Source organism: Pan troglodytes, chromosome 1 (genome assembly GCF_028858775.2).
Source record: "Pan troglodytes isolate AG18354 chromosome 1, NHGRI_mPanTro3-v2.0_pri, whole genome shotgun sequence".
Classification (NCBI taxonomy): domain Eukaryota; kingdom Metazoa; phylum Chordata; class Mammalia; order Primates; family Hominidae; genus Pan; species Pan troglodytes.
In genome coordinates, this window is record NC_072398.2 from 118,091,564 (window position 1) to 118,105,072 (window position 13,509).

The following is a 13,509-nucleotide window of genomic DNA, read 5'->3' on the forward strand; positions in this document are numbered from 1 at the left end:
TTGAGACAGAGTCTCGCTCTGTTGCCCAGGCTGGAGTGCAGTGGCGCAATCTCGGCCCACTGCAACCTCTGCCTCCCGGGTTCAAGCGATTCTCCTGCCTCAGCCTCCCAAGTAGCTGGGACTACAAGTGCGTGCCACCATGCCCAGCTAATTTTTGTATTTTTAGTAGAGACGGGGTTTCACCATATTGGCCAGGATGGTCTTGATCTCTTGACCTCGTGATCCACCTGCCTTGGCCTCCCAGAGTGCTGGGATTACAGGCGTGAGCCACCACGCCTGGCAAAGTTTCAATTTTAAGAATGAAAAAAATTGACTTACATTGTTCAACTGTTCAAAGTTGACATATTGTTATTAAACAAGAGGGGCACTGGCAAAGATTACTATGCTTTTATAATGCTTTAACAAGTTTCATTGAGTAATTTTTTCTCTAACAGTTGGTTTGAACAAACTGCTATTGCAGGAACTTTAATGCAACTGTGTTGTGAGACAGGAACTTGCTGTGTTGCCCAGACTGGTCTCTAACTCCTGGACTCAGAGGATCCTCCCATCTGAGCTTTCTGAGTATCTGGGATTACAGGCATGAGCCACCACACCTGGCTCTAATGCAACTTTTTTACTGAGAATTGTTGGTTGCTTTTGGTTACTTTAAAAGTCATATTTATAATACTTTTTAGGTCAACATTTATTAAAATTTCTCTATACTTTTTGGTATTCCCCACAAGGCTTTGCATCAATAATAGGAGGTGTATGAAAAACTTGCATATAAATTTTAAAATACTTTCCATTAAAGTTATATAATTATAGTAGAAAATTAGAAAGTACCACTAAACCAAGAGGGAGAGAAAGCTCCTCAAATCCCCACTACTCAAAGACAACCACTAGCAATATTTTAGTATAATCTATCCACACATTTGTTGAGAGAATACCGTATACTCTGTTAAGTACTTGTGGTCAGGATTTGGTTAGTATATGAAGAATGGAAAGAAGCAAAAGACATAGAAGTGAAGGAAGCTACTGTGAATTAAGTTTCGTCTGTGGCCAGGCACTGGGCTAAATACTTTATTTATTTATTTATTTATTTATTTTTTGAGACAGAGTCTTGCTCTGTCACCCAGGCTGGAGTGCAGTGGTGAGATCTCAGCTCACCGCAACCTCCACCTCCCGGGTTCAAGCAATTCTCCTGCCTCAGCCACCTGAGTAGCTGGGATTACAGGCACATGCCACCACGCCTGGTTAATATTTGTATTTTTAGTAGAGACAGGGTTTCACCATATTGGCCAGGCTGGTCTCGAACTCATGACCTCGTGATCTGCCCGCCTCGGCCTCCCAAAGTACTGGGATTACAGACATGAGCCACCGCGCCCGGTTGAGGTAGGCATTTTCAATTCCATTTTCTAGAAATGGAAACTGAGATTTTGGAGGCATTCAGTATCACGTCTAAAATAAATGGTAGAGTTAGGATATGAGCCCAGGTCTTTTGAGTCCAGCTTATATTATACCTAAGAAAACATAAATTGGACGAGGTCACTCCTCTTTTCTAAAGATACAAAAATTAGCTGGGTGTGGTGGTGGGCGCCTGTAATCCCAGCTATTCAGGAGGCTGAGGCAGAACTGCTTGAACCCGGAAGGCAGAGGCTGCAGTGAGCTGAGATCGTGCCACTGCACTCCAGCCTATGTGACAGAGGGAGACTCCATCTCAAAAAAAAAAACTTTTATTTTGCCATGATGTGTAATCTTATGGAGGCTGAAGAGACATCTAGGGGCTGTCTGGATATCTCCAAAGCCCATCTGAGTGTAGATAAAATACTTAGTCTATTTTCAATTGTTCTTTTTCCTTTTCAACCCAAGTCATTACTTTTGGGAGTCCCCAAGTCCCCTGAGAGATCCCCAGGAAGGGTGGGGGGCCTACAGTCCCAGTGACAAAGAGTCCAGAATGAGAAGGAAAAAGTCTAGCAGTGGGTGGACAGATGGATGAAGGATGTAAGAATTTGAAGGGAGTCATATCAAAGGGCTCAAGGGAACTGGAAGGAACATTAAAGGTGGTAAGAGGAGGAATAAGGAGCAGTAGCAATGGGAAGAAAGACAGCTTACAGGATGCGGTCTGGGGAGATCTTAAGTATTCCAAACAGGCCAATAAAGGTCCAACAAGGAGGAGGTGGACAGAACCAGTGGTGGAGCAATATAGTTAGCAGGGGCTCAAACAGAGGGGATTCAGATGCCAGAGAAATTGCCATGGGAGAAGTAGGATCCATTAGAGACAACAGAGTAGCCTCACAGAGTTCCAAGGACTTTTAGTCCAGGGAGTCAGGGAATAAACCCCACTCAGGAAAGAGAGCCAGGAAGAAGACCTTCAAGCCCAGGAGGTACCTTTCAAAAGAAGTCTGGCCTCTAGCCCAACTCCAGAGAATATATTCACAATCTTGAGAATCGAAATCTTTCCTTACCAGCTTCAACAGATGTTTGTCCGGAGCAATGGTTCGTTAGTCTGACTCACCATTGGATCCCCGATCTATCAGTCAGGAGTGAAGACAATGGCTTCAAAGGTGCACACTTAGGGTCCTGGGTGAGAGGTCTGGGGGTCCAATGATGAATCTGATCCTATCGGAGTCACAGCACCGTAACTGTTAAATAAAAAATTACTCAGTGATACTTGTTAAAGCATGGTAAGGTAGACGTTATTCAGGATCATCTCAATAGATATAGGGACCACGGCAATGTGATGTTGCAGCTGGGGAGAGAGACTGGGTTCGACTCAGTGAGGGAGAGACAGTAGGGAAACAGCAAGGGCAAGTATAGCCAAGGAGCAAGGTGGGTTTGCTTTCATCCCACTCAGTGGATGTGAAATTACTAAAAAATAACATCCAGAGTAAGGAAGACTCTGGCTAAACCCTAACAGGATTCTTGCTGAAGACAGGCCAGGGTGATCAGACATCACCTGGGAATGGTCTACAATGAGGAAGAGTTCTTGCTAAACTGGTTTTACAGGGTCTGTGCTAAAATTGGATTTTACACAGCTAGGCCTAGGAGAAGGTTTAAGGGCTTGCCTACGGGTTGGTTAAGCAAAGAATCTTTGTGACAACTCTCAAATTACTAAATGACTCTCTGAAGATTGAGACTGCAATATTTGCTTTGACCTACTGTTTAAATTTTACGTTAAACTGAGTTCTTGTAACAGTTAAAACTTTCTTGCCAGCTCTCAGGTTATCACTGGCAAAAAAAAAAAAGGATGGGGGCGGAGTATACTAATTTGTAGTAAGTCACAACTTATAATTAAACTAAGCCTATGAGAAATAACTCAAAATATCTCAACAGATCAAAATATCTACTTTAATAATCTGGCAGAAAATAACTAATGATGATTTTCATAACATTTTAATTTTAGTTTTTATTGTTAACATTACTCAGCTTCTACTCTGTGCCAAGCTCTGTGCTGAGCATTTTCTCAAAACCCTCCAGTTTCCTAATGCATACAAGAAAGCAAAAATCCTAATTCCTCATGGTCTATTATGATCTGCCTCCTAACTCTCTCTTTAAAAAGAAAAATATGAACATAATTTTATTGTTGGACCTATTAAAACTGTAAATTCGATATGCTTTTCAAGAACAACAAAAAAGGTAGGTTAGAACAAAGCAGTTTGGGGTAAAAAAAATATATATATCTTGACAGGCCAGGCGCGGTGGCTCATGCCTGTAATCCCAGCACTTTGGGAGGCCGAGGCGGGCGGCGCGGTCAGGAGATTGAGACCATCCTGGCTAACACAGTGAAACCTCATCTCTACTAAAAATACAAAAAAATTAACCGGGCGTGGTGGGGGGCGCCTGTAGTCCCAGCTACTCAGGGAGCTGAGGCAGGAGAATCACTTGAACCCGGGAGGCAGAGGTTGCAGTGAGCTGAGATGGCACCACTGGACTCCTGCCTGGGCAAGAGCGAGATTGCATCTCAAAAAAAAATTTAAATTAAAAAAAAAACACTGGAACAAATGAAGAGAACGACTAATGAGAAATAAGATGATTAATATCAAAAAAATTGTAGATATTTAATTATTCTACTCTGCTTAACTCTCTAAACTCATTTTACTTCCTACTCCTTGTGCCTGGAAAGCCATTCACCCAGTGTTCACATGGTTTGCCATTTCATTAAGGTCCTGGTTCAAATGCTGTATCTTCAAAAGAGTTTCCCCTCACTGCTTTATCTAAAATAGCAATCCCCACCACTCTTCATACCTTTGACTTAGTTTTTTTTTTCTTCAGTTGTTACCTGATGAGATATTATATATCTACTGGTCTATTATTTATCTTCCTCACTAGGATTTACTGTAATATGCTATCAGTACAGCGACTCTGTCTTGTGCACTAATGTTTTCATCATCCAGAACAGTATCCTACATAGCAGATTATGAATAAATATTTGAGTAAACAAGTTATCTCACTTTATCTTCACATAACCCTGAGGGAGGTGCTATTCCCATTCTGGGAACAGAAACTGAGTCGTAGGCTAACAGTTTGCCCATTATCACACAGTTGTAAGGAATGGAGTAAGGATTTGAACCTAGGCAGTTTGAAAACTCACACATTTCCAGTGCATCTCAAATTATCCATGGTAAGGACCAGTCTTTTAAATTTCCAATCCACTGCAGACTAATACTTTTATAAACTACAACAAAAGTGTCACAGTAATGTCAAATTGTTCTAAAAGTTTCTAAAGGCTTATTCTGCATTTCTATCCTTATCTTCTCATCAACCAGTTCTGCTCCACAGAGTATCCTTTGAGTAGCTTCCCAGGCAAGGCAAAATAATTTCTATAATCTAGTGGTTCTTACCCCTGACTGCATATTTGAATCAATAGAGTTTAAAAATAATACCAGGCGGGACCGGTGGCTCACGCCTGTAATCCCAACACTTTGGGAGGCTGAAGCAGACAGATCACCTGAGGTCAGGAGTTCGAGACCAGCTGGCCAACATGGCGAAACCCTGTCTCTACTAAAAATACAAACATTAGCCGGGTGTGGTGGCAGGCGCCTGTAATCCCAGCTACTCAGGAGGCTGAGGTGAGAACCGCTTGAACCCAGGAGGCAGAGGTTGCAGTGGGCCGAGATCGCACCACTGCACTCCAGCCTAGGGGATAGAGTAAGACTGTCTCCAAAAAAATATAAAAATATATAAATATAAATAATACCAATGCCCAACTAACCTCCAATCCCCTAGGGAAATCTCGAAACCGGTAAGAACAATTTTTAAAACTCATCAATGAAAAAGGGTATAAAATGATACATACACACACTTGTCTATTTTGACATTTTAGTAGTTTGAACAGGTTAGAGAACCGTCTCTGACAATTATACTAACTGTTAAATCACCTCGGAAACTATAAAACAAAATCACATAATACCTTTATTGTAACCCACACAAGGTGTTAAGAACTGGTAACACATGTTTCTGATAATCCAAAAAGGAACAGTAGGGTATACATAAAGCATAAGGAGCAGTGCTGAGGTCTCCTAATTATAAGCATTGGTAGAACAGGCAAAACAGAAGGTCTTGGTGCCACACACTCTGGGCTTTTCAATGTTGGCTATTTTAAAATTACCTCCAGCCGCTTAAATAACTGAGTATTAATACTTTCTTTTTTCCTGCCTGAACTGTGTGCTTTTGGAAATAACTTGGGTCACTCCCATCACACTTTAAGCACAACAAGCAGGAACAATGATCCAACTGGTGATTTTAAAAAGACAAGTTACTTACAGTTCTTTTAAATGAGTCTGAGAAAAAGCATTTTCTTGGATAGACATTATAGCATTATTGTTCAAATCTCTGAAATAAAGAGAAATGAAACATTATCAGTCACCATTTCTATATCAAGTTACATAAACACTTTACATGGTCATGAAAACCTATGCTAATAGCAAAGATTATTTATAGAGTAAGCAAAATGTATGCAAAATACTTACAGATGCTCAAGGGATTCAAGACCAATGAATGCTTTCTTTGTAATTGACTTAATCTGGTTTCCTTGTAAGATTCTGAAATATACACAGATCTTTCTAAGAAAGCTCTCCACTAAACAAAATTAAATTCATTAAACATTTACCTATAAAAAGTGAAAATAAGCCTAGCGTACTTTTTTATATACTTAACAGCTTTACTGAGGTACAATTGATATACTAAAAACTACACATATTTAATGTGTACAATTTGATGAGAACGTGCATTTTTAAGAAAGTTATGAAATTTAATTATTAATCAATGCAAAACATAGCATAAAAGTGTCTATCTAGATGTTAAAGCTCAATGAGGTGAACAACCATCTTGACCACTGATAAACTGGTAATTTTCAGATGTTAAATTCATTATATTCCTCATGTCTCCATTCAGAGCAAAAGATTGTCAGATGAAAGAAATTCAGACAAGTGTGAACCTTTGGAGAAATTCTTCTCATGGGAAAAGATCTAAAATCTTATGTGAGAGAATGCTTTACTTCTGCTAGATAAATTACTCATAAATCTCCTACAATTAAACAAACTACAAATTAAACAGATTACCAACACATTACTCTACTTTCTCAATGCATTCCTTTTACTTGAATAGAAATTCTACTTCCATAAATAACTTCTCTTTAAGTGTCCACAGGAATGCTTTTTCAATAAAAAGTGCCCCGACAACAACAAAAAAACACAAAAACAAAAAAACTAGCTGGGCATGGGGGCTCATGCCTATAATCCCAGCACTTTGGGAGGCCAAGGTGGGACGATCACTTGAGCCCAGGAGTTCAACACCAGCCTGGGCAATATAGTGAGACTCTGTCTCTACAAAAAAAAAATTTTAATTAGCTAGGCATGGTGATACACACCTTTAGTCCTAGCTCCTTAGGAGGCCAAGGTGGGCGATCACTTGAGCCTAGGAGGTTGAAGCTGCTGTGAGCTGTGATTGCACCACAGCACTCCAGCCTGGGTGACAGAGCAAGACCCTGTCTCAAAAAAAAAAAAAAAAGAAAAGAAAAAAACCAGCCAAGTTCAGTGGCTCATACCTATAATCCGGGCACTTTGGGAGGCTGAAGCAGGCAGATCACGAGGTCAGGAGTTCAAGACCAGCCTGGCCAAGATGGTGAAACCCTGTCTCTACTAAAAATACAAAAATTAGCTGGGCGTGGTGGCATGCGCTTGTAATCCAAGCTACTCAGGAGGCTGAGGCAGGAGAATTGCTTGAACCAGGACCTAGGAGGCAGAGGTTGTAGTGAGCCGAGATCGCGCCACTGCATCCCAGCCTGGGATACAGAGTGAGACTCAGTCTCAAAAAAACGAACAAACAAACAAACAAAGAAACCCCACAGAGCTCCCAGAGTGTCAGAAAGCTCAGACTTTGTAGCCATATGAAATAAACATAATTCAATCATATTTACAGCCAGTTCTTGAAAACATGCCTATGTAGACATACATAAATATTATAATACATACAGTTTAGTGAGACTTGTGAGTCCAGCAAAGGCTTCATTAGCATCTTCTATGGCCCATGAAATTTCATTGTTTCTTAAGTCTCTACAAAAATGTCAGAGAAAGACAGGTTCTATTAGTCAATACAACCATCACAACATTGAGCAGTATCCTGGTATGGTGATGTCAAGGTGCACATGTTAATTCTGACCCTTACTTTAACAGTTATTTATGATGAAGGCTCAACTCTGCTTCTTAAGAAATATCTGTAATAAACACGTAAGAACTGATTCTTATAAGCTAAGAATTAAGCTGGCCTTGGTAAATAAAGCAACCTGCTAAAAGTATTACTCTTCCAAGCAAAGAGCCCTTCATTATGTTAGCATATTAAAAATTATAAACAGGGTCCTGAAAAGAGCAGGAGGGTTTCAAGATGCAGGGTATATGGCTTATAAATCTGATTTCAGATTAACGGGATTTCTGGGTGACCCAAGCCTTCCTCTGGGACCTTGAACTTACAATGGCTGACAGAGAGTAATATCAATACAGTTTCATTGCTCAAGAGCAATTAAAGATGCCCCATGGGAAGCAAAAATGATAAACCCATGTGTTAGCGTGTCATCAGATTTTCTTTCAAAGGGAAAGTATGGATCTCCTAAAATTCACTGTTCCATTCTCAGAGGAAATGCAATTGTACCACATCATGTTATGATAAAAGAATTATTTCCATATAATTAAAAATATTTAATCGCTTTTGCTTCCTTAAGTCATCTCATAATAAAGCACAAAGCTTTCTACTTTATAAGGGATATGTAGAGTTGTGTGATTAGCAGTACAGAGGAGATCCCTGTTTTCACTTAGCTTTCTTTAAGTGAAAAGCTAATAAAGCTCATTTTATTTTACTAAGGAATAAATAATGAAAGAACCAATGGCTCAACTCTTCAGGATTTTCCCCCTCCTCCACAGCACAGCATAAATAGAAACCATTCAACAAATTAAGAACTGTATCTACCCTGGCAAGAGCATGAGGCTAAAGCCAGAATTCCCCAGATTTGATCCTAACTCTGTCTTAACTATCTCTGTGGCACTACACAACCATTTACTTCTGCTATTACTTCCCTAAACTTTAATTCTAAAAGTAATAATCAGTGGTATACTAAAATAACCTATTTGCCATCCCTTCAACTGCCAAAAGGCTGCAGCTACATCTAAGTTTCTGAGATTGCATTGATCCAGTTTCACTTCTGATAATATAGGAAAAGGAAAAATACAATCACTTTTAATTTTTCAAGGCCAAATCTAAAGGAATTTTTTAAAAAATCAAATACACACCTGTGCATGTATATGCCCTTCACAAAATTATCTTGTTTTCCCTCTCACTGATGGTTAGGTCTCCAAGTTGGGAACCTGCCTCTTCTCTGAACCATTTCAACTCGAAACCTAATGACCACAAAGTCCTCTATTCAGGAAGCTTAAGAATCTACAAATTCTACTAATTACTCTTTGTTTTCTTTTATTCTGCTCTGTGTTTGAGATTACTATAGTTCATTAAAATACCTCTTCATTTAATAAAATTATATTCTAAAATTAGATATATTTATATATAAATATATAAAGTTCATAAAAACACATTCTTATATTCTGTAAATTGAATAACTTACAGAACCACAGAATTTTAGCGTGGAAACTGCCTTTAGCAACCATCTAATCCTATATCCTTCCTTTGCCGTATAAAGGAGAAAAAAAAATGATGGCCAGGAAAAGCTAAGTGATTTTGTTCTTCTGTTAGTATGATAAAATGGACATGAGCTTTAGCATCAAACAGACCTGGGATCTGATTCTGGCCCAACATTTACAAGCTATGTGACTTAGAGAAAATTATTTAAATTTCTCTGAACCTCAGCCTCCTAATATGGAAAACAGCAGTATCATCCTAGTATTTGAAAGTACCTGGCACATATCAGATAATAAGTATAAGTTTCTTCTGTCCAAAGTCATGTAGCAAACCAGTAACAGTGAACTGGTCTCCTACCACGGCAGTTCCCACTACACATCCTGCATCCTTTCGAATGAGAACTAGTAGCTCTGGTGTATTGTCAAAGTCAAAGGAACAAGAAAATGACTGCTCTTCTGACACTAGCAACTGTGTTTTATTCCACAGCAACTAACACAATAAGACATGCTTTGATGCTTATGGGATTAACTCAGAATTAAACTACAAACTGAATTGCCTACGACAGGCTTGGGATTTTTATGGGGATGGAGACAAATAAGACTGTCTTGCTCTGAGGCATAGGACAGAAGAACCACAAAATGTTAGCATACAGAATTTGCAGACTGATTAGTTGTTTTAATTAATTTGCTTTATTGTACTAAAAAAATCAGTAACAACAACCAAAAAGGAGAATGGATATACTTACAATGTCTGAAGATTGGAAAGAAATCTAAATACACCATCAGCAATATGAGTGACTCTGTTGTCTCCTAAATTCAATCTCTCCAATAAGCTCAGACCCACAAAGGCAGATTCATCCAGGCGGGTCAGCTGGTTATAGGACAAATCACTGAAAACAAGAAATGTGGAAGGTAAGGAATTCATTGTATTTGGTTCAACTTACAATTCTTATTATATCTACATGGTAAATTTAGAGCTTTCTACAAATTTCTAGTAAAGAGGGATGTTACATCTCATTACTGCCCATGGGAATGATTTATTCCAATCTGCTCTAGTCTTAACTGCCTCCAGTGAAATGCTATCCAACACTTACAGTTCGGATAGTCTTTGGCAGAACTCCCATGCATCAGGGCTGATTCTTTCAATAGCATTCTGGCTCACATAGAGCTGCTGTAACATTTGCAAGCCATACAACCACCCCTTGTTCACTCGTGTAAGGTTGTTGTGTTCCAGTTCTCTGCAGAATTAGAGAAAGAGAAGAAAATACGTTCCAAAACAAGGCAGTTCAATAACTAGCTTTAAATCTTAAGTTTTTCCCAGAGAAGCATATACCTTTGTTCAATCCAACTGAGCTGACCAATTCTATTCAATAAAAATGAATATCTTATTTAAGATTTAGTGCTTGGCCGGGCACAGTGGCTCACGCCTGTAATCCCAGCACTTTGGGAGGCCGAGGTGGGCGGATCACAAGGTCAAAAGATCAAGACCACCCTGACCAACATGGTAAAACCCCATCTCTACTAAAAATACAAAAATTAACTGGGCACGGTGACGCACGCCTGTAGTCCCAGCTACTCGGGAGGCTGAGGCAGGAGAATCGCTTGAACCCATGAGGCAGAGGTTGCAGTGAGCCGAGACTGTGCCACTGCACTCCAGCCTGGCAACAGAGCAAGACTCTATCTCAACAACGACAACAAAAAAAGAGATTTAGTGCTAGAAGGTAGTAAGACTGTCTAAAATAGGAGCTCTACAAAACCAACAGGCCAAGTGGTATAGTATACCTGTTTGGATAAATTCTGATAATTTTCATTAGCCAAAACATTAAGAATATAAACTTTTTGGCCGGGCACGGTGGCTCATGCCTGTAATCACAGCACTTTGGGAGGCCAAGGTGGGTGGATCATGAGGTCAGGAGTTTGAGACCAGCCTGACCAACATGGTGAAACCCCATCTCTACTAAAAATACAAAAATCAGCCAGGCCTGGTGGCACACACCTGTAATCCCAGCTACTCAGGAGGCTGAGACAGGAGAGTCACTTGAACCTGGGAGGCAGAGGTTGCAGGAGCTGAGATCACGCCATTGCACTCCAGCCTGGGCAACAGAGTGAGACTCCATCTCAAAAAAAAAAGTATATATATATATATATATAAACTTTTTAGATGAGAAGTTTGTAAGAATTATTTCAAAACTGATCAGTTAGCTAACAAAACTTTAAAGGTTTTATGTACACTTACTTCACATCAGTGACCAGGGAATGAATGAATGTATCTCTATAATCAGAACAACTACCCTAGCCATTCGACACTGAAAAGTCCCAAACAGACTACTTTCCTAATAATCACCTCTAGTCCCGAGTACTTACAGTTCTTCCATGTTATTCAAGCCAAAAAATGCTCCATCCTTAAGTTTGCTAATTCCATTCCGCTGCATTTTCAAAGATCTTAAGGAGTCAAGCCCTTGGAATGTAAGACCTTCCACAATTTTAATTCTGTTTCTTTTAAGTTCCCTTTAACAAAAATAGTTTTACAGTCAGGAAATTGGTTTGCTAAAATGTTCTAACAGTAATTAAATTAAAAAGAAAAAGACCCTGTAAGAAAAAACTATCTTCTTATAATCCGTCTATTTCGTTACTCACAAGAATTGGAGGTGAGGCAGCTTGAAGATCTTAGGTGGAATCATGCTAATTCGGTTACGGTTTAACTTTACCACTAATAAGGAACTTGATAAATTATCGAAGCAACCAGCCTCCAAGGTGGTTATTCTGTTATTACTTAAATTCCTAAAATAAACAAGATAATAGCAAAAGAAAAAATTTAGTAAAATAAAAATTCTACCACTAGAAAGCTGCCAAAAATGTATGTCTAAGCCCCCAGGTCTATCATAGCCCATCCACAACTTTATAAATCATTTAACTGCTCTGTTTCTTCATCTACAAAATTAAGAGGCTACCTACTTCATTTAGGTTGTTACAAAACAGCATGTGTGAATATGCTTTGTAAACTGGAAAACACTGGCACACATGCTAATTATCATTATATACAGTAAGCCATTGTTTAACAAATCTCTATTTACCTTTTAGAAAGCTTGGTTCAAAAAAAAACAAACAAAATTGAATCTCAAAATTACCCTTGATATCTATCAATATTTTCTGACAATAGTGCGATCTTTCTTTAGGGGGCTTGTGGGGTGAGTGGCAAAGCCAACCACCCAACACACCAACTCTAGGTTTGTCTCACATATGCATATAAAAAGCACAATAAATAACCAAATATTTTTGGATAGGTACTGATGAATAATAAACATGTGCTTTATTTTATTTTATTTTTATTTATTTATTATTATTATACTTTAAGTTTTAGGGTACATGTGCACAATGTGCAGGTTAGTTACATATGTATACATGTGCCATGCTGGTGCGCTGCACCCACTAACTCGTCATCTAGCATTAGGTATATCTCCCAGTGCTATCCCTGCCCCCTCCCCCCACCCCACAACAGTCCCCATAAACATGTGCTTTAAAGTAAATCTAATTTAATCTGTGTTACTTACAGGTATTTAAGCTGCATGCGAGGAAATGAAGATGTCTTGATTTCTGATATTATATTTGAGCTGAGGTCTAAACTCTCCAGAGCAGGGTAAAACTGGAGCGCCTGTGCATTTATTTCTGGGATTATATTATGGACTCTGTAAAACAAAGATTATAATGAAGCTGCTGCCACTGATCCACCCCAGGCCACAAAAATGTTAATTAGAATCAACAATATATGTGCTTTAAAAAAAAAAAATGTATACTTTTCATAATTTAAGTAAAAAACCTGAAAACTTACTAACTTACAATGAAAGTAGAGTAATATTAGATGTAGGTTCTCCAAAATATGGGATTTCTGTTAGTTCATTGTAATTCATTTTCCTAGGCAAGAGGAAAAACAGATTTAAATGTTTAGTGAGGGAAATATTACCTCTTGGATTCTACCTTCTGGCTAACATATATTCTTTAGAATAGGTGCCAAATTTGAAAAAGAATATGACTCAGAATGAGTTAGACGAAAATAAAAATGTATTTATTGAGAAATTAGAGGTTTTAATGAGAAATGTATTTTCTTTCTTTTTTTTTTTTCTTTTTTTTTTGAGACAGAGTTTCATTCTTTTTGCCCAGGCTGGAATGCAATGGTGCAATGTTGGCTCACTGCAACCTCTGCCTCCTGGGTTCAAGTGATTCTCCTACCTCAGTCTCCTGAGTATCTGGGATTACAGGCATGCACCACCACGCCCGGCTAATTTTGTATTTTTAGTAGAGACAGGTTTCACCATGTTGGCCAAGCTGATCTCAAACTCCTGACCTCAGGTGATCTGCCCACCTTGGCCTCCCAAAGTACTGGGATTACCGGCGTGAGCCACCATGCCTG

The 13,509-nt window shown here is 39.0% G+C and overlaps 1 protein-coding gene across 1 annotated transcript in view; it reads right to left on the reverse strand.

Annotated features, from left to right (window-relative positions):
- Positions 1–13,509, reverse strand: part of LOC112204152 (leucine-rich repeats and immunoglobulin-like domains protein 2) — a 50,225-nt gene that overhangs the window by 15,870 nt on the left and 20,846 nt on the right. Inside the window, exons 3-11 of the mRNA XM_054676518.2 lie at positions 12,939–13,013; positions 12,653–12,787; positions 11,739–11,882; positions 11,466–11,609; positions 10,196–10,339; positions 9,848–9,991; positions 7,452–7,532; positions 5,949–6,020; positions 5,743–5,811 (exon numbers count right to left, since the gene is read on the reverse strand). Of these exons, the coding sequence (XP_054532493.1) occupies positions 5,743–5,811; positions 5,949–6,020; positions 7,452–7,532; positions 9,848–9,991; positions 10,196–10,339; positions 11,466–11,609; positions 11,739–11,882; positions 12,653–12,787; positions 12,939–13,013 (1,008 nt within the window). The remainder of the gene's footprint in view (positions 1–5,742; positions 5,812–5,948; positions 6,021–7,451; positions 7,533–9,847; positions 9,992–10,195; positions 10,340–11,465; positions 11,610–11,738; positions 11,883–12,652; positions 12,788–12,938; positions 13,014–13,509) is intronic.